General features: G+C 42.1%; 4 protein-coding genes across 6 annotated transcripts in view; 2 read left to right on the forward strand and 2 right to left on the reverse strand.

Annotated features, from left to right (window-relative positions):
• The window catches only part of LOC311035225 (E3 ubiquitin-protein ligase-like), a 2,247-nt gene extending 1,482 nt beyond the window's left edge, over positions 1 to 765 (forward strand). Inside the window, exon 4 of one of the 2 annotated variants that reach the window (XM_084043310.1) lies at positions 20 to 765. In XM_084043310.1, the coding sequence (XP_083899436.1) occupies positions 20 to 478 (459 nt within the window). In that variant the 3' untranslated portion in view covers positions 479 to 765. The remainder of the gene's footprint in view (positions 1 to 19) is intronic. The other variant, XM_084043311.1, reaches the window with a different exon arrangement.
• A 1,262-nt stretch (positions 766 to 2,027) lies between these two features.
• LOC311035224 (uncharacterized protein) lies at positions 2,028 to 4,973 on the forward strand. Its single transcript, XM_084043309.1, has 4 exons — positions 2,028 to 2,163; positions 3,320 to 3,420; positions 3,972 to 4,145; positions 4,315 to 4,973. Exons 1-4 carry the CDS (start codon positions 2,085 to 2,087, stop codon positions 4,771 to 4,773), a joined length of 813 nt encoding a protein of 270 aa, XP_083899435.1. The 5' UTR covers positions 2,028 to 2,084; the 3' UTR covers positions 4,774 to 4,973.
• A 496-nt stretch (positions 4,974 to 5,469) lies between these two features.
• On the reverse strand, positions 5,470 to 12,808 carry cirop (ciliated left-right organizer metallopeptidase; the record flags this gene model as incomplete). Its single annotated transcript, XM_084042290.1, has 14 exons — positions 5,470 to 5,765; positions 6,236 to 6,366; positions 6,775 to 6,936; positions 7,120 to 7,227; positions 7,413 to 7,509; positions 7,669 to 7,738; positions 8,174 to 8,357; positions 8,690 to 8,826; positions 9,102 to 9,186; positions 9,511 to 9,636; positions 9,992 to 10,141; positions 10,362 to 10,413; positions 11,951 to 12,044; positions 12,418 to 12,808. 14 exons carry the CDS (start codon positions 12,806 to 12,808, stop codon positions 5,555 to 5,557), a joined length of 1,998 nt encoding a protein of 665 aa, XP_083898416.1. The 3' UTR covers positions 5,470 to 5,554.
• Positions 12,809 to 13,852: 1,044 nt separating this feature from the next.
• On the reverse strand, positions 13,853 to 24,306 carry lrp10 (low density lipoprotein receptor-related protein 10). 2 transcript variants are annotated; one of them, XR_014599670.1, is made up of 11 exons: positions 24,256 to 24,306; positions 22,827 to 23,032; positions 22,582 to 22,617; positions 21,980 to 22,124; positions 21,013 to 21,206; positions 19,930 to 20,543; positions 18,600 to 19,033; positions 17,366 to 17,560; positions 16,705 to 16,834; positions 15,033 to 16,058; positions 13,853 to 14,989 (listed from the first exon to the last, which is right to left on the reverse strand). XR_014599670.1 is itself a non-coding variant. In XM_084043112.1 (10 exons), exons 2-10 carry the CDS (start codon positions 22,870 to 22,872, stop codon positions 15,384 to 15,386), a joined length of 2,469 nt encoding a protein of 822 aa, XP_083899238.1. In that variant the 5' UTR covers positions 22,873 to 23,032; positions 24,256 to 24,306; the 3' UTR covers positions 13,853 to 15,383. The 2 variants fall into 2 exon arrangements, 1 of the variants encoding a protein (XP_083899238.1); XM_084043112.1 differs by having other exon boundaries at positions 13,853 to 16,058.
• Positions 24,307 to 25,207: the final 901 nt, after the last annotated feature.

Below are 25,207 nucleotides of genomic sequence, written 5' to 3' on the forward strand. Positions count from 1 at the left end.
ACATCATGTATGTTTACAGTGCCCTGGCTGCAGCTCTACTGTGATTAGGAATGTCTTCTCTAATCTCAGTGTGCGTTGTACCATGTGTACAGCTGACAGAAAGAGAGGCTTCGATTTCTGCTGGCAGTGCTTGCAGGAATGGAAAGGTCCAATGCCGAGATCGGACCACTGTGACAACGACGGCTGCGTCAACCAGGAGCTGGAGATACTGAGGACCTGCGCTGACATCAACTTTGACTCAGTCCAGGGTGTCACAGGTTGCCCCTCCTTGCGGGCCTGTCCTACATGTGGCCTCAGAGTGGAGCATGACAAAACAGGTTGCAAGAATATCTTCTGCCCCCGCTGTAAGGTGGAGTTCTGTTTTGTGTGTCTGAAACGCACCGCTGATTGCAAGAAAAAAAGCATTTCTGACTATTTCTTAGCCTGTTCCAGTGGTGTAGCCCCAAGACAGACCTCTATACCTGTGTGGAAGAGATAGTGCACTGTACAATCCTCACTCAGTGTTAGTTTAACTGAAAGAGAGCAATTTGGTCAGTTTGCTCTTCAAAGTTGTGCTACTATTGAGGAGTTTACTGTGAGACAACAATGGCAAAATTGTAATTTATGTGCTTTGGTGTCCATTGATTGTCACAGTGTAAAACTCTTTCTGAGGAAATGAATAAATGGGGTTCTCCCATGAGAGATGCATTATGTCAATTACATTTGCCACCAGCTTGCTGCCCAAATACTTAAAGTGTTTAATTTGTCAACATGTGTCTGATGACTGTCCACTTCTGCAGATAGTAGAATAAAATGTATAGATTCTGAGGCACTGTAGATGCAACTAACCACAGACAAAGGATTAGCTAACATATCGTCGCTGTCAGCTGGAACTTGGAAGCCTCAATTGTATGTCCAAATTAAAACTGTTATTTTTCAGGAAATTGAATTCTTTTTTAGAGGTCACAAGTTATTGTTTAGTGGTCATGCACAAGTACAATATTTATAAACACACAGACTTAACCACTATCACTTTAATTTTTTTGTTTTGCTTGTATGCTGTTTTTGCACTACTACTACTACTACTACTACTACTACTACTACTACTACTACTACTACTAGTAGTAGTAGTAGTAGTACTATACATTTCAAATATGGAGATACAAGAGAGTTAGATGGATGTTCTATTATTAACAAAACCAGACCCATAGTATCACATGCAGTCTCAATAATATACATATATACAGTTTTGTGGATCTGCTATAACATGACCTTAGCTCTGGTCCATTAGCCTGAAGGAGTTCTCCTTCAGGCTAATGGACCAGAGCTAACATGACCTGAACTCTGACCTGGAGGAGTGACACTTCCTGTGCATCGCTATGAAAACAGCCAATTTGTCTATTGTTTGTCTTGAAATGCTATAGGTTGGTGTGCAGGCCTACACCAAATTGATTGAAAAAGCTAAAGGTTCAAAATAAGCCCATAAGAAGCAATGACAATCTTACAGTAAAATGATTAAATCACTATACGTAGGTGTGCGTGTGTGTGCCCCAAGTGCAGTAGCCTAATGTTGGTTCTATCAGAAATAATGGACCGATTGAGGGCAGGCCAAAGGTTTCCCTCATAGTCTTTGTGATGGGGCCATATTTATTCCAAGCAAAAATCTGTATAAAATAATAATAATAATAATTAGCCTATTCTACAATTATTATTATTATTAGCCTATTCTAGAAGTAGCCTAGTAGCCTAGTAGCAGTAGGATAGTAGTAGTAGGCCTAGTAGTAGTAGTAGTAGATAGGCTAGCCTAGTAGGCTATTAGGGTATTATTATCATTATTATTATTATTAACATAATGTCCACCTCCCAGCCTCACGGGATAATAAAATAATAATAATAATAATAATAATAATTATAATTATTACCATTATTATTATGATTATAAATTGTCAACTTGAGTTTCTACAAACTTTCACTTGAGTGAAAACCATATGACTTACGGGAAGGGCAGAAAATGAAAGTGAAAACAGACAGAGCAGACAGTCTGATTTGCAGAGTCAGACTGACTTTACTGTACAGATTTAGCAGGAAGGAGAGAATAATCCAACATGTCCAGTGTACAGGAGAAGATGTATGACTGCAGTGACTCCTCTCTCACATTTGTCAATGGACCAGATGAATTAGATTGTAAGTACCGCCTATATATATTTGCCTACTATGATTTAATGCGGAAAATACCGATTTAAATGTATCTATAGGCATATTGCTATATTGCCCAGTCGTAGGTCTACTGATTGGGCCTGATCAGTGCTCACAGAGCGTCAATGTAACACTGTAAGTGTAAACGTGTAGATTGGAGTGCAGTGGTCACTGCATCGGCACAAAAAGCTGCCTGACTTTTTAGCCCCATTTAGAACCTCTAGCTCCACTATGTAGCTTCGAGATGAGGTCCTACGTGGCTCGGTACCGTTTGAGTGAAAGATTTCCGCACATTTCCCACTTTACATGTTTCTTACCCCTTTCTGCACATCGTATCCAAAAAGTAAAGGTTTTCTGAAATGCTCTCAGATGTTTGAATTTTTAACGTACCATAAAATCTATCCAACGAGTTGAAAAAGGCGTTTAATTCGCCTCTCCCCTCAGCCGGTTACATGTTTTTAAGACATTGCGCAAGAGTTGCGCCCGTAGAGATAACATTACTGATTCCCCTACTGGTCAAATGTTGAATTGCATCTTCTATGCATAATATTATGGAACCGGCTGAGGAGAGAAGCGATTTAAACGCTTTTTTCAACACGTTGGATAGATTTTATTGTACATTAAAATGTCAAACATCTGAGAGCATTCCAGAAAACCTTTACTTTTTGGATACGATGTGCAGAAAGGGTTAAGAAACATGTAAAGTGGAAAATGTGCCGCCATTTTTCACCCAAACGGCACCGACAAACGAGAAACCTCATCTCGGAGCTATACAGCGGAGGGTGAGGTTCCGATTGGAGCTACCTGACTTTTATGACCAAGATAGCTCCATTAAGAACCTCTCACTCCGCTATACAGCTTCGAGATGAGGTTCTATGTGGATGTCACTCAGAATCGGTAGAACGTCCGCCAAGGCTCCGCTGTTTACCCTTTTGTATACATCGTGTCCAAAAACTAATGGTAGATTCCAACGCGTACAGATGTTTTAAGGTTTGGTTGGGTGGGAAATATTTTAGGTTGGGGCACGAAATAACCGTTTAAATTACTTATTTAGTAAGCCTGTGTGGCCATGTGCCCAACGGAGCTATGACCAAGATTGAACCATTTTGGCTAATTCTAACGTTTCTCTCTTCACATGTGTCAGTCGAGTGGAATGAATACAAGTCTGCAAGGGCAGCTATGTCCTGTGGTCATGCTGTCACGCCGATGTCTCTCACAGCTTGGTGTTGCCATTTGTTATCACAGGTATGTATGTATAATGTATCATTTGACATCTTCCCACATTCCATAGGCTAATTGAAAAGAGTGTTTCGTTATACTGACTTTAAAACTAGTAGCTATAGCCCGGGTGGTTGTTTGAACTGTGAAAATCACGTGCGTAGCGATCGATAGATTTAATTGTCCAGGGTTATTAATTATTATTACTATAATGACCGGAGCTTTCCAGACGCATAGTACGCACGCACGCACCAATTAGTACGCACGTCGCGGTCATTTCACGTGCTTGTTCTAATCTAAGCCAGGGGTCAGGGAGGTCAGGGATGTAAGGGAATATGAAGTTCCATAATCTGGGGGATGTGATGCGCCTCCATCCATGCCCACACAAAACGACCACAATAGAAACTAGAAAAAGTGCTCCTGGAGCACAGGTCTCTGCCAAGTCAGGTAGGTTATTGTGGCCTCCTGGTGGCAGAATAATAGGCCTTTCATTGTGTTTGCAAAAATTGACCTGCTTAGTTTGAATTTTTTAAATGTGTTCGTTTTCCCTTAATGTCCTTTCCTTTTCATAATTAAAGGGTCTCTGCAAATTCACCTGTCCTGTAGAAAGGCAGGACAATAAGAAAAAGTGTGATGCAGAGTGGGCGTACACAGAGGTTCGTCAGATGGCCCTTCTTACCCTTGAAGAAAGGGTGGAATTTGAAGAGAAATTGGCCCGCCTTGCTGCTGGCGAATACTGTGATGTCAAACAAGTGAGTGCCTTAAAATGAAATCACTTGAACATGAGCTTGTACTGTTATTTATTTTTTTACAAGCAAACAGTTCAGTTATGTCTCCTCTTGTCCAAGCACTCTCTCAGTCCATTTAAATACAAATTCCCTCTCTGTGCTCATTTGTCTCTCCACAACATCATGTTTACAGTGCCCTGGCTGCAGCTCTACTGTGATTAGGAATGACTTCTCTAATCTCAGTGTGCGTTGTACCATGTGTACAGCTGACAGAAAGAGAAGCTTCGAATTCTGCTGGCAGTGCTTGCAGGAATGGAAAGGTCCAATGCCGAGAACGGACCGCTGTGACAACGACGGCTGCGTCAACCAGGAGCTGGAGATACTGAGGACCTGCTCTGACATTAACTTTGATAGAGTCAAGGGTGTCACAGGTTGCCCCTCCTTGCGGGCCTGTCCTACATGTGGCCTCAGAGTGGAGCATGACAAAACGGGTTGCAAGAATATCTTCTGCCCCCGCTGTAAGGTGGAGTTCTGTTTTGTGTGTCTGAAACGCACCACTGATTGCAAGAAAAATCATACTTTTAATTATTTCTCTGCCTGTTCCAGTGGTGTAGCCCCAAGACAGACCTCTATACCTGTGTGGAAGAAATAGTGCACTGTAAAATCCTCAGTGTTAATTTAACTGAAAGCGTGCAGCTTAACTTTATATTTTCCATTAGTTCAATTACTATTGAGGAGTTTACTGTGTAGAAACAACAATAGCAAAAGAGTCATTTATGTGTTTTTGGTGTCCATTGATTGTCACAGTGTAAAACATTTTCTGGGGAAATAAATAAATGGGGTGTCTCACCATTTCTGTATTTGTACTCTCTCTGGTGGTTTCTGGTTCTTAGGCTTGTGTATTTTAGGAGAGATTCTCCTGAGAGGTGCAATGTCAATTAAATTTGCCACTGGCTTGCTGCCCAAATACTTTAAGTGTTTCATTTGTCAACTCATGTGTCTGATGACTGTTGTCTAATTTGTTTTTAATTTTACTCCATCTAATAGACTAAATTGTCAAGTAAAGTTAATTTTTTTCTTTCTTTCTGCAGATAGTAGAAAAAAACATTCTGAGGTACTGTAGATGCAACATGGACACGGGATTAGCTAACATATCGTCGCTATCTGGTGGTTATTTCTTTTCTTTTTTTCAGGAAATGTTCCAATGGAACGCAAGTTATTGTTTAGTGGTTATGCACAGGTACAATATTTATAAAAACCCACAGACATACAGACAGACAACCACTTTTACATTTTTTGTTTTGCAAATCTGCAATTTCAAATATGGAGATACAAGAGAGTTAGATAGACGGATGGATGTTTTATTATTAACAAAACCAGACCCACAATATCGAACGCAGTCTCAATAATATACATGTAAGTTTACCAGAGTTTTATGGATCTGCTGACATGACCTGAACTCTGACCCTGGAGGAGTGACACGTCTTCCTGTGCATCACCATGACAACAACCAACAGGCAGACAGCAGCCATGATGCCCAGGACTGTTGCTATGGTGACCTCAGTTGGGTGACTGGTGGCTATAGAAAGTTGTGTAGGGGATCGAGTCTCACTAGGTGAAGTTTGGAGGGTCCGATAGGAATCACTGAATAAGACAAATTAAAATAATCATTCTGGGAGTAGAGGATTTACTTAAAGTAATGAAGTAAAATACTGTATAAGTGCAATTATCACAATACTACAAATGTTCTCAAATTCAATTAAACCTCTTAACACACAAAGACATTTGTATCACTCATTTTCAACCTATCTTCATATAATTGTTCCTCGCTAATGCTTATTATAAGATGTCTACTCGATCTGTGTCTAAGAGGAGGGCTGTCGACTGTTCAGAAACCTGCCTACCAGTGGGCATCATCGGTAGGCAGGTTTGGTCATTTCAAACAAGATTTCAAACTTAAAAAAGGTTTTTGAGCTGTCCATAGCAGCCCACCAATGAGACGCAGAGTGAGTAGACAGAAATTGTGCCATCTTATAAAGAGCATTAGTAAGGACCGATTATGTGAAGATAAGGTTGAAAATAGGTGACGTGCTCCTTTAAGAAGACCGACTTACCTTTCAGAAGCAAACAGCCCACCTGTGGAAGGAGTAGGAGATGTGCTGAGATGGTTGTGTGCAGATTTAATGTCAGTGTGTTGACATAACCTCCTGTCAGGGCAGAAGACCAAGCCTCGGTATCCTTGTACCTATAGCAACAACAACCAGAGAGGACACAGAATGAGTGCTCAAAGTCTCAAAATGCAAAGGCCACAGGAGGACACAGCAGCCCTTCAAGGCATGTATTCATTCAGCTCGACTGTTACACAAATAATGTTAGGATTATATCTTATATACAAAATTCACCAAAAGATTACATATTGGTCATATCTGTTTGTGCTAGCTTAATACAGTGAGGGTTAGGGATTTTGCAGTGTAGGTTGAGGTGGAATATTGATATACTGCAACACAGTTATCTATATGTTTCAACAGTAAATTATGCACACAGGAGAGTATATCACAGTTTAAAAGATTCACAAAGGAGAAGATGGGCATACTTCAGTAGTGTGTGATCATGTGTCCTTGAGGCATTTTAGAGCAACAATTCACAAGCCTACCTGGATGGCGCTTCCTGCAGGACAGTTCATCCAGTCAGATCCAGACACCTGAATGTGGTACCGGTTGGGTCCAGTGCACCTGTATCTGTAACAACGACCATCTACTGTGCTAACGGATGAGAGGGAGTCCCTCTGGTCCTCAGACACAGGGATGAGAGGAGACTGACAAAAGCACACAGGTTACAAATGTTATACTGAGACAACTTGCGCAAGTAAAGGCGTTCATACTGTGACACTGTAAAATCATGAGTGTTACTTTAACAATCAAATTAACACCGCAGGATTTTGTGTATGTACTGTATATCATATTGTCCTATACACACACACGTGCCCTCACACACTAACCTCTCTGGTCAGATTGGAGAAAAAGCAGCGACTGTCAATGCCATACATCTCTCCTCTCGATTCCTCCTCCACGGACTGCATCTTGTTCTCCTCTTTCCAGCATTCACTCTGACATTAAGGAAGTAGACATTACATGAAAGACAGAGTGAGAGAGAATGAGAGGTGAGGTCAGGTGAGGTGAGGAGTGACAATGACACTGCACAGATGAAGCGTAAGGGGATTTGAGTTATTTTATATCATAAAGACCTGGCTCAGATGCTTAGGATGATTATTGGAGAATGAAGACAACTCACCTGGTTCCTGAGGGGTTTATAAATACGGCATCCTTCCAGGTATTCATCAGTCTGGCACTCCCCCTTGTGGAGGTGAAGGTAATGACACCCATGTCCACTGACAAGGAAAACGAGATGCAACAAGATGTCACAATTGTGTGTGTGTGTGTGTGTGTGTGTGTGTGTGTGTGTGTGTGTGTGTGTGTGTGTGTGTGTGTGTGTGTGTGTGTGTGTGTGTGTGTGTGTGTGTGTGTGTCAGGGGATTATTCGACTCTACCTGCCGATGCAGAAAAAGGATGAAGAGTTGTCCTGACAGGTTGATGGATATCCAAACTTGGCTCCCTCACCTATATATGTTATATGAATTAATCATTACAGAACATTGGATTTCTTAATTTCCATCCCTGGCATGACGGTTTTAACCAAGCAATCAGATTAGTCAAGGAAGTGTTACAGCTATGCTAGTTCGCAAAATACAAAACCTGATATAAATTATTAGCTTCTCACTTTTTCATGTGGTAAGTAAAAACGTCTTGTTATTATTCGTGTTTCTAGTTTGTGAATGCTCTACACAAAACACATTTCCCTCAGGACATATGCCTTGATAACTGTACAAAAGCAATATTACCCACAAGGTAAATAAACAATGTCCATGGCCTTGCTATTACTGCTACACAAAATACTTCAGCCCATGGTGTGTAAAGGTATCCAGTAACAACAGTGTCTTGACAGTACTAATACAATGGCATCTAATAGGCCTGATCCTTCAGCATATCACGTACCGTCTCCCCAGACCAGGTCCTGTGACTGGCTGAGGTTGACAGAGTACCAGCCAGTGTCCTGCAGGGCGGCCAGGGTGACCACATCAATCCGCACCGCTGATGGTTCTGCCAGGGACGCCACCATGATGGAACCTTGCATGACCCGGGACTCCCAGTGGGAAGACAAACCTGTCGGACCAACGTCCTGCAAGAGGAAGATGAGGTAGGCGAAGAAAGACAAGAGTGCTGTTTTTGAAAAAGGTGTAGTCAGAATTGTTTTACATAATAGACACCACCATTATACTGTGCAGGACAACAGATCTCCCAATCAATGCAAAGCGATAAGGCTGAGCTCACCACACAAATCGCTCAATACATATAAGTGTATATAAGTTCAGTATTCCATGTTGTGGGTAGGGGAGTAAGACATGACTCATTTAGGATGTAGAAATGTGGGTTATGAAGAGGATAGGAAAATGTGTAGTGGTTTCACAGTCAGAGCTGTGTACGCAGTACATATAGCTTGTTTAGTAGTACCAGGTTCTCCAGTGGTCCTCCCAGCTCTGGGTCAGAGGAAGCCAAATGTTTCTGTAAGGCTGAGATGACAGACTGGGTGTAGATCCGCATCTGACCCGACCCGTCACTGTTGGTCACCTGACCCCAAGGAGAACAACCTATCCCAACCACAGGACAGGACAACGTGGATACAATGTTATATAACTGATAAAGCATTATTTTAACTATTCACAGGATTTGAAAACGATCAAACTGGTGGGTGGATACAGGTTCTGTAGGTCTTCTTTTCGTGTCTTTGAAGCATGTGGTTATATGACAGTTTCCCATTTCTTTACACAGTCCTTTTCATTATTATTGAACTCTGCGAGATCTTTTACTGTAGGTTATCAAGGCCAAAAGAGCACAACATAATAGAGCATTTCATATTAGTGACCTTGGGGGGAATGGGAGCAGTCTCTCCAGTTGCTGAAGAGTTGCTTAGAGAAACCCAGTGCATGGAACAGCTCATGGACGACAGTCTGGGGAATGAATGAACGAACACAGATGCTGGTTGTAATCTATACATTGTCCCAGTGGAAATGTCTCAAACAATAAGACTTTAAGATTATTTCACTTTAACAACATATGATTTTCATATTCACTAAGACATTACACTAGTATTTCCCTGGGTAGCCTTGCCCCCTGCAAGATATTTCCATCAACAACACCCTGGTGACACATGCTCAAACTGCCATGAATCAGTCAGCTGACATTCAAGCCACAAATACAGGTATATGCATAATGACAACCAAGTTCTGTGTTACCCTAATCTGTGGGCATAACATTAATATTACTATCCATACCTGAACAGTGCCTTGGTGGCTATATGTCTCCCCAGTCAGTCTCTCCCTACAGATGACAACCACCCCGGCCAGAGGCCGGCCCTGGGCATCAGAATGGCAGTGAACAGCATAGGCTAACACACCAAGCTGGTTGAACCGGAGGTCATGAAAAATAAGAGTATGAGATGACAGACAGGTGAGACAAAGTGCAAAAGAGTGTGGTTCCAGGTACATTTTGAGTTACTTGATATAATTTAGATGTTCTAAGGCCTGACTATTATGTAGCTAGACCGTAAAACACTACACCAAGTGAGTAGCTATGTGTTCATTCTTCTGGATCCCTCCCAGCTTTGAGAGAATGTGCATATCTATGGCTATAGAAGCACATTTCTACCAACACAAAACACAGATTGACCGTAAACGCTCTACATTATTCATGCATAGTTTGTTAATACTATTTAATACTCATATATTTATGGCAAAGAATACAATGACACTTCACCTCAGCCCTGCACTTGTCTGTTGCATGTACACGGAGGTAAAGTAGGAAGTCTGTGTGTGTCAGTCCCACCCCTTCAGGTCTAAGCACAGTCCGGATTGGTGAATTAGGATCCGGATATACTTCACATCCATCCAGGTGTTCATCTGGGATCTGTCCATGTCAATGATGGTTTAGACAGCTCTTACATACATATTCTATAACGGAATCTATTCACACAAACTCTTATGTTCAGGTTGGCACAGCAGTTAGTTACAATTCAGCCTTTAACCACTTAAGCCCTATATACTTCACTGTTCAACTAAGTACAACAAAGTATATGTAGCTATTTCTTTGAAATTATTTTATTTTTTATTGTTCAGTTAATACTCACAGTCACATCAAGACATGTCTCCGTTCTGTAGTTCTCATTGGCTCTACCACACCTGTCCACAGAAACATTACAAGGTTATTTACTTTTTTAGACATTAGTTAAAGGATACTGCAGTTGTAGTTTCACATTTGGTTCCACCGATCTAATCCATCCTTTATTAAATATCAAGATGACTTTTCGAGCGCAATATTTCCCTTCTACCCATAACAAATAATTGTTTCTTATGTTTTTATGTAATCATGTTTTGATGATGATTGATGTAAAAATACCATCAGTGTTCTTTAAAGCTAGTAGAATACTAGTAGTAGAACACTTCTGGTGTTTAGTACACATAGCCTACAACTACAGAATGTCAAATGACTGCGTTTCAACTGGTTTAGCTCAGAACCCACATTTCTCCATGATAACACACTGTTGCCCAGTCTGAGTTGACCCTATGAGAATGTTTGCATGGCCCACTTTAGGGTCACTCCTGCAGGCCGAGACATTGTCCTATATAAGTTAATAAACAGTCATAAACCATGCAATGGGTGTTTGTGTGTAATTTTAAGACTAGTAGAATTATAGAATTTACTATGGTCACTTTCACTCAACCATTAGGTTGAGTTTTTATGACCTTCGAATCGATCCAGAAAAACAGAATCGGAAACTGTCAGAACAAATGTACCCTGTTTTTAGATTATTTTTAATGCAATTCTTTATTGGTTTATTTTTTTAATAGTATAATGGTGAGAGACCGGAAAGTGGGATTTCGTGAGTGAAGAGATAACATGAGAGATCTTTTTGGATTCATACTTATGGTGTCACCGACAATCAGATCTGTGCCAACAGGATACCATACGCCTACGTACGTTACTGGCTAAGCCTCCAGGATACAACCACATCCTGATAAACACTCTTAGCCTTTCTTATATAGCTATATGTGTCAGTGAATGAACAGAAATACAGTACACCAAACACAGCATAACAGTGTTTTTTTGTAACCAAGGCACACCAATGAGTACGTCAAACTCTCTGTATTCATAGCAAAAATAGCCGATCAACAAGCTCACAATGCATTGCGATGTGTGCTTATAGACCTGCTATTCATGCCATTTTTGTTTTTTTTACACATTTGAGGGGAAAAAAACGGAATTTCCCCCTATAGTGACATACCTAAAATATGGATGCCTGGTTGAAAGTCTTATTTGATTTAAAGTGGTAAAATCTTTATTTTAGGATATTTAATTTGTGTAAAAAACCTTTACGCACACCTAGATTAAAAGGGTTAAAAAGCAGGTGCGTAGGCAACAAGCAGCATTATATAATCAACAACATCAGCAACATCAACAATAAAAAAAGAAACCGGCACACTGCCGACTTGCACGGTACAATAGCAACGTTTTAATATATAATGATATTATATTATATATAATTTGCCTCTGTATTGGGAAATGAGTGTGTACTGATACAGTAAATTAAGAAATAATTCATAACATTTTCTATAGTTGTATGTATTACTATAATAATGTGTGGATGTCACAAAATTCCAAGGCACACCTGGACATGTCTCACAGCACACTGTTTGCTAACCACTATAGTATACCAACCTGTTGTAATTGGCAGCACTGGCATTCCTCCAAAGGAACTTGCAGTACTTGTTGATGTCTCTGCTGAGCAGCAAACGACCGATCACTCTGGTCACTGTTGTAGCAAACATTAGAAAAACAATTTCCAAACCACTGACAAGACAAACATTTTCATGTAAAGGAAGGAAACCCCCCAAATTAATATGTATTTGTCCACGCCCCCCCTCCCCCCTCATACCAGATTTGTGCTGTTACAATTATTTAGGAAAAAGATTCAAAGATTTTCCCTTTTCATTTTTTTTTTTCAAATATCCGATAGATATAGGTTTAAAGTGCTCATGTGACCTAGTCGCTTTTTTGGGCTTGTTTTCATAAACCTGGTTGCTTCTGTCTCTCGCAAAATCTGGCAACACTGATCACCATACATGCACACACACAGCCACACCCCTGCATGCATGCACAAACACAACAGATTGCTATTTTCATACCAGACAGTAAGGATGAGACCAATGCTACAGCCTCGCCGACAGCTGACTCAAGCCTTGTTTTCTCAGTTTGTGATAGGACCGGTCTCTCCCTCGGAAGCCAGGTCCGGATTCTGATTGGCTGTGGTGACGCTGGAATGGGCAGGCCCAGTTCCAGGGGCCTCTTGGTCTGTGTTACTGATAGGGCCTGCTGAGGAGATGCCCTCTGTGTTGGCCCGTCTTTCAAACTGGCGGAGTGTGTGTATTCTTGCCTTGGGTGAGAACTGGGCATGGTCTCACTGGGTGGGCCGTAGTGGTGCCTGGGTGTAGTTTTGACCACCCTGACTTGAGACTGAACCTCATCAAAGATGCACTTCTCCTGGGCCCCAGGAAGCTCAACCATCATCACCAACATGATCCCCACCCATAGTTTCTGGGAGAGAGATGAAGCCATAATTAAGGCTGAACCATCTGGAACTCATCTGAAAGTCAGAGCAGAGCGAGAACGATTAATCCATAATATTTGGAGCTATGCTACTACAGTATATACTGTAGTTTTACAGCGACATCTGTTATTGCATGGACGTTTAAGATTTCATCAAAGTAGCATACACACCATAGCGGCACTTTAAATTAAATAACATGTAGCCTATATGTTATTTAGTCATTATAGATAAGTCATAAGATAATCATTAATAATTAAGAGATAAATTAAAGATAAGAAGCCTAGATATAGGCTATCTTTCTTTGATGACTATCGCAGTTCCTTCGCCACAGCCACAAAATAACCTGAAAAGCAGACCTTGAATAATGACATCAACAACTTCTCTTATACACTTAACATTCACATTTGTAGACACTAAATGCTCAAAATGCTTAAAGTTGGTGTGTGCCAGACAGTCACATTACCTGGAGGGGTTTTCCGTGTAGCTGACGGTACGATGCAGTCCATCCATTCGTTTCCACTCAAAAGAAGGAAAGGCAAAACATGACGTTTCATGTGAACCACGTATTCATCATGTAAATCCACCATGTAGCTGCTACAAGACCTGCAACCACCTGGGAGACACCCACCCTGACCAGTCTAGAGACCACCTGTGACCCACCTCTCTCTCTCCCTTGTGTTCTCATTCTTCTGGAGCACTCAGAGGACAGCCATTGGTCTTTCTACAGTTCAAAAGAAGCAGCTGTGAATTTCCACAGGACTGCTCCTTAATACAGTGAACAATGCTACCAGGCAGTCATTCATTCACCTACGGTAGGGAATACAGTGAACAATGCTACAGGCAGTCATTCATTCATCTATGGTAGGGAACATAGTGAAGTGAACAATGCTACAGGCATGCATTCATTAATTTATCCATCCATGGTAAGCTACTGAAGTGTCACCACCTTTCAACGTAGTCACCCAACCACCCAGTGCACCCACCTCACACACAAACACACGCAAAAACCAAAGTAAAAGTGCAAATTGTTTAATCTCAGCCACATCTTTACTATTTACAGTGAATTTGACCCTAATAACTCTTAAAATCACTTTCTCTCTGATCTCATTACAACGCAGTAAGAATATTAAAACCTCCAACTAGGCCTACTCCATACTGGTCCTAATACATTCAACAAAGCAACGTAAACATACCAATTTAAGAAGAAATGATAAGTAACTTTATAAAAATAAGAGCAAAATTAAAGATAACATAATACAAATGGCACTCCATGTCACTTCATTTGTTGTCATCTGCTGTGTCAAGAGTGACAGAATGCAATAAAATCCCCAGAGCAGGGGAGGGGTGGGGGTGAAGATTCAAGTTGAGGTCATTTTGTGAATGTGGCCCCTCATTTGTCAGCTAGACCTGCATATATACATATGTGTGTGTATATATATGGCCCTCATGTGCACACTACACACAAGTCTTACCTCAGGCACAAAAGAGATTGTCTGGTGACACATTTGTGTATGAGACATACATTGTGTACAGTCCTACACGCATGGGAAGTGAGTGCACGTGAACACACATCCACTCTTACACGCAAACACTTAAGACAGGGGGTCCCCAAACATTATTGCCAGCTTGCAGAATTGACATGCATTTTCATGTTAAGAGTAAAACCATAACGCAGGCTGTACGTGCGACTGCGAGAGGATAAAATGTGTGCCTTTCTGTGTGTCAGTGTGCAGTGTGTCTAAAGAATTGGTTCAGTTTTCCTTGAGCAATGGATCAACAGGGAACTCCTCAAAAAGGCACTTAAATAGAGGAATAGAATAATTAATTTCTAATTATCTGTGAAATACTGCAAGACAGTATGCTAGTGGCAGAAGTAAGTGGAGACCGAAACATCTACAAACATACTCCACTGTCTATACATACAACTTCCAAAATACTAAAATGCACATGCATTCACACATATGCAGTCATACAAATACATTAATTTTCACAATTTTATCTAAAAACTCTAATCATTCAATTTGACAGTAGCCTTAGTTAATGGGGAAAGGGAAGATTCTTATGTGCAAAGTTCACCTCCTTCAAACTGTAGCCTATAATAAGTGCACATCCAATACACACCTATACGCACATGCGCACACACAAGCATTCTCACATGCGCACAAACACACACACACACACACACACACACACACACACATACACACACACACACACACACACACACACACACAACCCTCTCTCACACGTATTTTCTCCAGGAGGTCTCAATAACATTAAAAATCAATTGTAGAACACTAGATGCCATAAGTCAGCAAATCCAACGCAAAAGCAATTTCAAAGGCACCAGACCAGCACAGCGGCAGAAAGCCTTCAGGTGGGCCTTGTCCTGTGCTCAAGTAAAAAAAAATATGAAAATGAAAATGTGGAAAGACTGGAAATATTTACTGACTAAGACTGGGCTACCAGCGGGCAGGGAAGACGGTGCAGTGGGATATAGGCCGGTGCTGTAACCAGGTGGTTTTCAGGGTTTTGTCAGTTCGTTCAGGTGAGCATGGGCACGTCGTCCTCTGAGGTGGTGTCTTCGGACAACGGGATGAGCAGCACATCATCGTCTGAGGAGGACGAGGATGAGAACGAGGGGGAGGCGGAGAGGGGCATTGAGTTGGCAGACGAGGAGGAAGGAGAGGCCCTGAAGAGGGAGATGCTGAGGCCCAGGGTGTGGAAGATGGAGGCCAGAGAGGGACTGCTAGGGGGCGGTACGGCAACAGGGGGTGTCTGGGGCATTGGGACTGGGGGAGCATAAGGAGGCGGCGGTGGGGAAGGGGGAGCATACGGAGGCGGGGAAAGGGTTGGTGTCAGCGGGTCTAGTGATGGCAGCGAGGGAGGCGGTGCTCCCCCAACTCCCTGTTGTTGTTGCTCTGTCTGAGACAACAAGCCTAGTTTGTGAGGCACCGGCTGATTGACGGCCTCCACGGCCAGTGAAGAGCTGGTAGGAGTGGACTGAGCAGGTTCCTGACCGGTGGGAGTGGCGTCCGTGTTCTGAGGGGCGGAGCCAGACGCCTGGGCAGGTCTGGAGGGAGCTCTGGGGATTAAGCCCCACCTCCGCATGCGGCGAACGGCCCGGCGGACAAATCGTGGCCTCCGTCTGCGGCGTGGGGAGGTTCCAGTGTCCTGTCGGAGGAGCTGAAGGATTCCTCTCAGGGAGAGAGAGGAGGTCTGAGATCGATGGAGAGAGATAAAGAGAGGGAGGCGTTGGACAAAAAACATCCATAATGCCATAAAACCAATCTCATCTTAATCTCAATATGAGTTTAGTATGCTGTAGAATTAATATCATTTAATTAATCTGAGTTTAGTATTCACGGGACACTGATACAGACTTCTGGAGTCATATAGCACCAGTTGGTGTTATTGCAAAAACATAGCGAGACAGAGCAGGCTTTGTCTGAGATAGATAATCCTCTCTGGCCCCTCCACCTCAGCTGTCCATAATAAAGTAGATTACCACAGTAAATCTATGTGACTGACAAAACATACTCCCCTGGTTTAGCTCACAACCCCTGGTAGCTCCCAACTAACAGACTAACAGAGGTGCTTCTGTAGACATGGGTGTCTGTGCAGTGATGGAGGTTTGAGAGTCGCAGGACAAACAATATAACAAACTACCTTCTTTACTGACACAAATGTATGGCCTGATGACAAGTTAATGTATATGAGATATGCAGATCCTTTTCTTTGACCATCTGAACTACTTATAGATGTTTATGAGCATTGTCTTTATTTCTCTGGCTTGTGAAGGATTATTAGAGCACAAGACCAGCAAAAAGGCCCTTATTCTCTGTTTGTTCTCCTAAAGTCTCACCTCATTGGGGTTCTCCGTGGGGAAGTCTTCCACTGGAGGGATGATGCCTTGTGCAATCAGCTGACCATAAGAGGGAGGGGCCTGTTGCTGGATTAGCTCTGCCTCCTGGCGACTGATGGGGGCAAACATACTGCAAGACAACAAGGCATAGGTAATGGATTAGTCAGTACGTTTAGTGTTAATGGAGCTTCATGAATATCTAGCAGTAAATATGTGTATGTATGCACAAATTAGTGTAAAGAAAACAGCAAATGGGATGAAGAAACGGTAAAACCCTAATAATAATTTATCAGTTACTATTAGCTAATTAAATTCTATTTTGGTCACTTTTACAAAGTGATCACCGAGTATTTTACTGTGAAGTTTGTGCATGAATACATTGATACAATCACAATGCAGAAGAGCTGGCATTTGTATTAAGATGACAAATTAGTTCAAATATCAGCACCCAGTACATGGAGGAAGGAGTGCCCTGGTGGCTGACTCACTTGGTATATAGTCCACATAGGCATGGTCATTACATAAATTCTTTCCTGTCTCTCTATAATATGCTGTATAGCTGTGCAGATCAGAGAAGTCTAAAATAATCTCCATTTAAAAATATTATAATAATGCATGAAACCTTTCTTGATATCAGCATCCAAGTGCTCAATACAAGTACCTGTATTCCCTGGTTCTGAGTGAGTACAGTTTACAGGTACAGCCCATGGCGATGACCAGGAGCAGACCGCACACCAGGCTGCCAACCGTTGCTGCAGTGATGACCTTCCGGGGCAGGATAACGGTGCAGTTGAGCTCATCCGTCCCGTCCTTACAGTCCACTTGCCCGTCACAGCGCCAGCTCTCAAACACACACCTGCAGAGGGGACAATGGATCTTGTGTCTTTAAAATATCCCTAGGGTTCACAAAGCAAAAAAACACATACCGAGTCAGGCCCAATGCCCAGCCATGGGTCCCAAATCCAGTTGCCGATCAATTTCCATGTCCAGAGAAGCACGCTGGTGTTTCACTGTTTGTTGAAGTCTAATCTTTAGTAATCGTTACCAAGTTAATTTCTGCAATTTCTGAATGAAGCTGCACAAATCAATGCAGTGTTCGGTGGCAAAGCTGTGCTATTCAGACTGGCTACTTATGTGGCTACTTATGTGCATGTACTAGTATTGTAACAGTTTACACCTCATTTGACCAAATGGAAATAACGTATCTTTATTAATACTTAACCAAAACAACAAAAGTTCTTCACAAGAACAATGTTGTTGTAACCAATCGATTCCCCAGAGGAAATAATAATTTACAAGCATAGAATTTCAACTACGACCCAACTTCCACACGCATGAGTTTCACTTTTGACTCCACCCGGCATTTCAGACTTTCAAAGATGGATGTGGTTCTGTTAGGTGATTTTATGCACATAGCGGCATGACTTGACTGGTCTACTTTTGAGGGGACAGACATTACATAGATGCATAAATACAGACACATACCTACAGAAAACAAAACTAGCAATCGGACATAACTTGCCGATTTAAACTTTAAAAAATGAAATGGCTCTATACTGTAGTAGCACCTTAACTTTTTATATACACAAAACTGTGACCTTCACACCTGTGAGAAATGACTGCATAGCAGTGACAACGCTGAGGAAGACCTATTAGGTTGTCTGTCTGTGAAAGATGAAGAACTATGTGAAAAGGACATTCATTGTGTACTGGCTATTTCCTAACTTTCATCTTCACACCTGTCACATGACACTTTTGTAGACAATGGTGGGTGGGCCAACTTCCTTTCTCTGGCACACTATTAGACAAACACAACACTACCCTTTGTCAGTTACAACTAAATTGAAGGCCATTTTATGGATTGAAGATGTTCCAAAACATTCACACACTCCCACCTGTCACTATCACAATGGAAGGTCCCGGGCTGGCACACGACACAGTCCCTCTCATCACTGCCGTCGGCACAGTACAGCTGGTAGTTGCATCTCTCCTTTGCAGGGTAGCACACTGGCCTGCCCACAAAGTGGGGGGCCATCGCCCTCTGCCCTGCCCCTCCGCAGGCAAACTGGTCACGGCTGCATCCCCTGCAGCCCTCCTCGTCCTTCCCCGTCTCAGGACAGTCCCACTTGCTGTCGCAGCGCTGCTCTTGGGTGTAGCAGCCCCCCACCGGGCCCCCACACCGACCCTCCCAGGGGGGGCAGTAGCCTCCGACGCGGAACGTGGCGTTGAAACCACTTCCCTCTGAGCCGGGCAGAGTTTGATAGGACAGTGACAGCAGGCCGGTCCGTGATTCCACCTGGACTGACTTGTAATTGGAGGCGCTGGTGATCTGTGAAAACAGAGGGGCAACGTACAGGCACGGTCAGATGATCGCATGAAAGGAAGTGATGCGTTTTAGAATGCCAAAAGGAAGCATTGCTGGTCAAATGGAGCACTTCAGGGAAACGGTGAGTGAGTGATCCCAAAAACAAAAAATTACATCTATCTCTTGAGCCTAAGGAAGCCATATATGAAACAATATAAATTGAATAAAGCATCTATTTGGCATTAAACGCTAAGCTAATATGCTGTGCCATATCCCACGGCTATGAGGTTTAATGCCGAATCATGTGGATCTCGTAATCCACATGGGGACGGCATCGCTCCAGTATGGATCTTGGACTTCATGTAGCCAGCCAGTGACGTAAGTCCTCAGTCCTATAACATATCTATGACGTCTAATTCCAAATTTCCACAATAAAAGTCAAGTTAAATATTTCAACAAGTATAAAATGTATGTGAAAAGAATTTCTTGTGTACACTGCTGGCAGTGTGCACAAGAAATTGCACAAGAAATAAAGTGCGAGATTAGCTCCGGACAAACACCTGCAGAGCTACGCTGTAAGAGCATTGTTTGGCTACAAACTGTACAAAAACAAGAAGGCAGAAACAGTAATAACGTTGACATTCATGGAGGCCTATAGAGCAGGTTTTTTTTAAACAACACGCAAAGCAGAATATAAATGTTTCTGCAGGCAGTTGGAGGGCTTAATTTTCATATTGTCATATTTGGTGACTGTTTTAGAAAGCTATGGGGTTGTCCTCCATCTTCGGGCCAAACAACTCACCTTAGCTGTGATAGAAACATAACACGGCCTGTCATGAGTTGTTTAAATACAGTATATCATGCACTTCAGCCACATTCAAAACAGACACATGATATCAAATATCTCTAACAACACTCACAATCTTGATGACTTCCCCCGTGCCTTGCTGCCTGTTGTAGATACTTAGTGTGTCTCCAGGGCCCAGCACTAGCTGTTGCAAGTCCAGCCTCAGGGGCCTGGAGTCCTGGGGGTCGAGGGTCCACACACACGAAAGCGCGGGTCCTCGAATGGCCGGGGGGGAGAAGGTCCCGTAGAAGGTCTGGAGCAGCCCCCCGCATGGCCACTCGATGGGGGTCGGAGTCACCACAAGCTCCTTGTGAACCTGAGGCTGGCTCGGCCCCTGGTCCACCTGTGCCAACTCCTCCTCAGCCTCCTCCTCCCTCTCCCGTAACAGTTCCCACAGATCGTCCTCTGTGTTCCGCTCCGTGTCCCGGTTCCCTTCTAGAGGCTCACTTCTGTCGGGGTCCCTGACTCGGTTCCTCTCCACTGTGGTCGCCTCGGCTTGGGTTCTGCTGCTGTGCGTCGGGTCCCTGGGTGCGTCTGGGGCCCCTGGCTCTCCATCGCAGCCCTGTTCATCTGTGCCGGAGCCCTCTCCTTCGGCAAGGCACTCCACCTGACCATTGCAGCGCCAGGACAGAGGCAGGCATCGCCCCCCTCGACATTCAAAAGATGTTTCCGGGCATTCTTGAGTGTCTGGAGAGGGATCAAGAGAAGATACGAGTGAAGTGGAGATAAAAGCGGAGCTAGAAAAAAGGAAAATAACGCAAGACAGAGATTGAGATCAAGAACCATTGAACCATGAAGTAGGGCGCATAATTGTAGTAGGGGTGGGTGTGTCCAGAATGGTCACATACTGTAGTTGAGAATCTAGTGGTCTTTCTATTCATGCAAAGCGGGTGGGTGATGACCGTCTATGGTTGTCTAAGTAGACACAACAATGTCCGGTGGGTGGCGGACTGGCGACCAAGCGCAGCAGTTAACACAAATTCAGTGGCAGGGACAGAGTGGTGAGAGAGCACTCAGGTTAATTCTTTTGGTCTGCCTGAATGCTGAATTTGTACTTCTTACTAGAACAGGGAGAGATGGCAACACTGGTTTCATATACACTGTATTCCTCATTTGATTGGTCACAAATATGTTATGAAAAATATCAACCTCACACCTCTGGCATAGCTCAGTCTGAATGATGACACAGGGAACAGGTGAGGGAGGAAGTGGTGCATCACTGTAATGTTTCCTCCCAGGAACTCCATGGGCAGAGGCAACTTGGTGCCACAAAGAACAACTGGCTCACCACCTGAAGAGGACTTCACAGAAACCCATTCCTTCTTGCAACGCACAGAAAACTGGGAAAAGCTGAGGAAATAATGAGAGAAGGGTGCGGGAATTCAATCGCTGGCATGGGAGCAAATGAACAGAAAATATATAAAAACAATTGGATAGTAAATTAACGACTCATATGTTATAACCTGTTACCAATTTAATTCAGTCTTTAATGTATGCAAGTCAATTCCAAACAAGGATGGACTAGACAAGGGACAGTACTGTCTTTAACCGATAGACCTGTGTCACACTTCTTTGTATGATTGCAGAATATTAAAACAATTATATAAAGTAGATATTATTTTACACCTGCTTGATGCTTTGTTAGATAGTACAGTGGCGAGGCTTAACACATACATTGAGGGGTCAGCTGAGACATTAGAGAGGGTACATGACAACAAAGGTATTGAGACAGATTTGAACAGAGGATGTTTCCGTCTATTTTTAAGTTATAACACTTTACTAATTAATTACTAATATATAAAAGGATGTAGTATGATACAATTATGTGGTATATGCACAGTTTTAACTGTCACATGGGTATTGAAATCTTTTGGTGTTAGATAAGTCTTCAGGCTGTGTCACTTTCAATGAAGCAAATACAAATATTTATAATTCTTTTATACTTCTAAAATAAAAAACAACAACAATTGAATAGTAACAACTCATATTTAATTAATTTAGCCTTTAGTGTATGTGTCAATTCCAGACAATTATTATTAGTTATTATTATAATTAATTATTGGTTAATATTATTATTATTAGTCTTATTATTAGACAAGTATTAGTCCCCTCTGAGCCGGTACCTGAGCACAATGGGCTCTCCCTCTGAGCCTGTGATGACCCAGCAGTCATACGTATAACCGAAACGATAGGACCAGCTGTGGTAAGCAGAGCTTCTGATCTCTCCCTGTGTGCTGTCCAGGACTTGAAGGGAATGTCCACAATGCGCTGGGAGACAGAGAATGACAACATTTAAATTAAATACAGATTATGAAGGCCAGAATTCCTGAGCACATTTTTACAGAATTCTGTTTTGGATTTGAAAATTGTGAGCACTCAAGGATCAGTCAAAGTACTGGCCAAGTTATTTATGGCAAAAATGACATACTCCTGTCTAGCTCTTTGAAATCAATTTAGTATGACAGTTATGTAAACTTTTGCTCAAATGGAGGTAAATGTAATGAACACAGACACACACCCTGCTGTTACATATAGCAAAACCTGAGCTTGTAGATCGGCTATTGTCAGTGTGAGACACGATGCGCAACCAAGTACTGTATAAATCAGTTATAACACAGATACAAAGAGGTATAGTATGTAACTAGAACGTGACATGGACAAGACCTATAAAGACATGACATGCACAGGGTAATGTGAGATAGTGCTGACTTGCATTCCTCCTTACCTTCCTTACATGATGCAGGTTTTAAATTATTGTATGCTGCAAATTCATAAGCAAAAACAGAACAGGTTAGGCATGTCTGAATATTCACTTAATCATTACGCTGGGAATTATAATTATAATATATACCAGAAAATCTACTGTTGCGTACACTGTTGTGGGACATAATAAAAATGGGGAAATTACAGATGGTATAAAATCTATTAAAACATCGGCCTACATTTTTCATTCAGTCAGAATTTACTCACCTATTATGCCGAATAAAAGGGCACAGATGTTGTGAAAGGCTGTCATTTTCCTAATGCTTCTCTTTGGAAATGGTAGAAATCATGAAAAAAAAATTAAAAAATATAAAAAAAATAAAAAGGTTCAAAACAAAAGTGAAAATAATGTGTCCAGGCTGCCCTTTAAACAGGCGCCATTTCTTATATGGTTAGGCTCGGGAAGACTTCACCTGCAAAGTGAAAGTAAGAACTTAGAATTAACCCATTAGGCACATTAACATATTAGGATTAGGAACATTACAAATTAACATAAATCCACGTAGATGTTGAAGGTTGAGGTCATTGTGATCTGACTGGAACACAGTGTTTACATACACAGCTATTTCCTTCCGTCCACTCCCAGCAATGACGTCAGTTGCCAAATGTAGCAACACTACTAGATCTGGTCCATAGTGTTAGAAGGAGTTCTCCTTAACGCTATGTTACTTTCGAGCCGTTGGCCGCTCACCCCCGATAGCGGCCAACGGCCTCTAGTCTTTAGTAAAAAATAAAAAATACACTTTCCTATACTCAACAACACAAAGACGGTTTTATGATGTTGAAAGGCGACTTTCCGTAGTGGGAACACTCGGAGCCCCCCACCTCACGTCTAAAATACACCTTTTGACCAAAATGTAAAATAATCCACCGAATGGAAAACAAAATGTAATTACTCCACTGCGCCCTCTACAGATCTTGCCAATAGAAAAATCCCATTGACCTGATCTGTAGAGGGCGCAGTGGAGTAACTAAAAATGTTTTTCCATCCAGTGGATTATTTTACATTTTGGTCAAAAAGTGTATTTTAGACGTGAGGTGGGGGGCCCCGAGTGCTCCCAATAAGTAAAGTGGGCTTTCAACATCTTAAACCCGCCATTGTTTTGGTGAGTAACGACAGTGTATTTCTTATTTCTTACGAGAGACGAGAGGCTGCGCAGCCGCGCTACCCGGGGGGTGTGAGGGCAACAGCTCTGAAGTAACATAGCGTCAAGGAGAACTCCTTCTAAACGCTATGAACCAAAGCTACTACACTACTGTACTTTTTTATATTGTATTCAAATTTTCAATAACATAAAACATTTCCGTTGTTTAAGATTAAAAGAAAAACGCAACCGTGTGGGTGTGATGATGTTAAAATACCAGGCATAAGTTGCCTGTCCTGTGTGTGTGGAAGAGGAAAGGAAGGTAGCAGCTGTTCGCCTCAGTAACAGGAGGATATAGCTAAGCTAACGCTAACTTCCTTATCTTCGTTTATAGTCACGTTTTCTAAACCGTGACAGTCAGTCAGCGAAAGGCTTTCAAGCCAAGTTCAAGTGAGCATGGCGTATGTATCTACGTTAGAAACGTCGCGGTTAAAACGAGGAGACACAATAAAACATAATTAAGAAGGAGTACGACACGGTCACATTCTTACCATGTCAATCTCAGTCGGCCCCTTTTTTGTTGTATTGTTGACAAGAGTTCAGTGCGGTGTTGCCATGTTTTGAGAGAGAAATAAGCAACCAGATTGCAAGTCAAAAGAAGCGATTTGAGCACTTGGCTTTGAAAATAGCAGATCTACAAGCTCACAACGCGTCGTGAGATTGCAGATCTGCTATTTTCTCGAAAAGGAGCTTTGGGAAAATTTGAAATATTTTTTAAACTTTTGAACACAAATTTTGTGTGAGGGTCTATCCCTGGCATAACATACTTTCAGATGGGGACAAATACTTATTAATTTGGGGGTCGTTGATTGAAAATGTTTGAGAACCAACATTAACAACATTAGGGAACAAGCCCAAATAAGCAACTAGATTTTACAAACAAGCCCAAATAACTGCAACCAGCAACTACCAATATTTATAAGCAACTTAACAGAAAAAGAAGCCCAAAGTCGCTTATCATATAGTCTTTTCAAAGTCACTTATAATAAGCGGACTTGGCAACCCTGTTGACAAGAGTTCAGTGCAACTTCCGTGTTGTTTAGCAGGGGACGGGGCCACATCAGACACATCTATGATCTATTTACCTCTTCATAAATAAATACATCTAACATTTTCTTCTAGATATTAAAGTGCTTTAGTAACTCCAGATTTAGCTCGGTTTTTATAAATACTGAAAATGTGTGGATTACATAGTTATTAAAATGATAATAATAATGAGTGGAGAATGACCACTAGATGTCAGTATCAGTCGACCCATCAAGCTGTCGACAACTACAGCGCAAAATGCAAAATGTCATGCCCCAGTGATAATAATCTAATCAATAATGTAATCCACCAGTGGTGTAACGTAGGCTACCTCAGTGCATTTACTCAAGTACTGTACTTAAGTACAATTTTGAGGTATCTTTACTTTACTGTAGTATTTCCAATTTTCAGTACTTT

Source organism: Gymnoscopelus microlampas, assembly GCF_963454915.1.
Source record: "Gymnoscopelus microlampas genome assembly, chromosome: 19".
Lineage (NCBI taxonomy): Eukaryota > Metazoa > Chordata > Actinopteri > Myctophiformes > Myctophidae > Gymnoscopelus > Gymnoscopelus microlampas.

Excerpts from the sequence above, each read along its gene's own strand:
- lrp10 (XM_084043112.1), bottom strand. The coding sequence starts at position 22,872 with ATGACAGCCTTTCACAACATCTGTGCCCTTTTATTCGGCATAATAG. Across the intron at positions 20,544-21,012 it reads CAGACTGAGCTATGCCAGAG|ACACTCAAGAATGCCCGGAA; the intron begins GTGTGAGGTTGA and ends ATCCCTCTCCAG. Across the intron at positions 17,561-18,599 it reads TTCCATTGTGATAGTGACAG|GTGTGTGTTTGAGAGCTGGC; the intron begins GTGGGAGTGTGT and ends TCCCCTCTGCAG.
- LOC311035224 (XM_084043309.1), top strand. The coding sequence starts at position 2,085 with ATGTCCAGTGTACAGGAGAAGATGTATGACTGCAGTGACTCCTCTCTC. Across the intron at positions 3,421-3,971 it reads GTTGCCATTTGTTATCACAG|GGTCTCTGCAAATTCACCTG; the intron begins GTATGTATGTAT and ends TCATAATTAAAG. Across the intron at positions 4,146-4,314 it reads AATACTGTGATGTCAAACAA|TGCCCTGGCTGCAGCTCTAC; the intron begins GTGAGTGCCTTA and ends TCATGTTTACAG.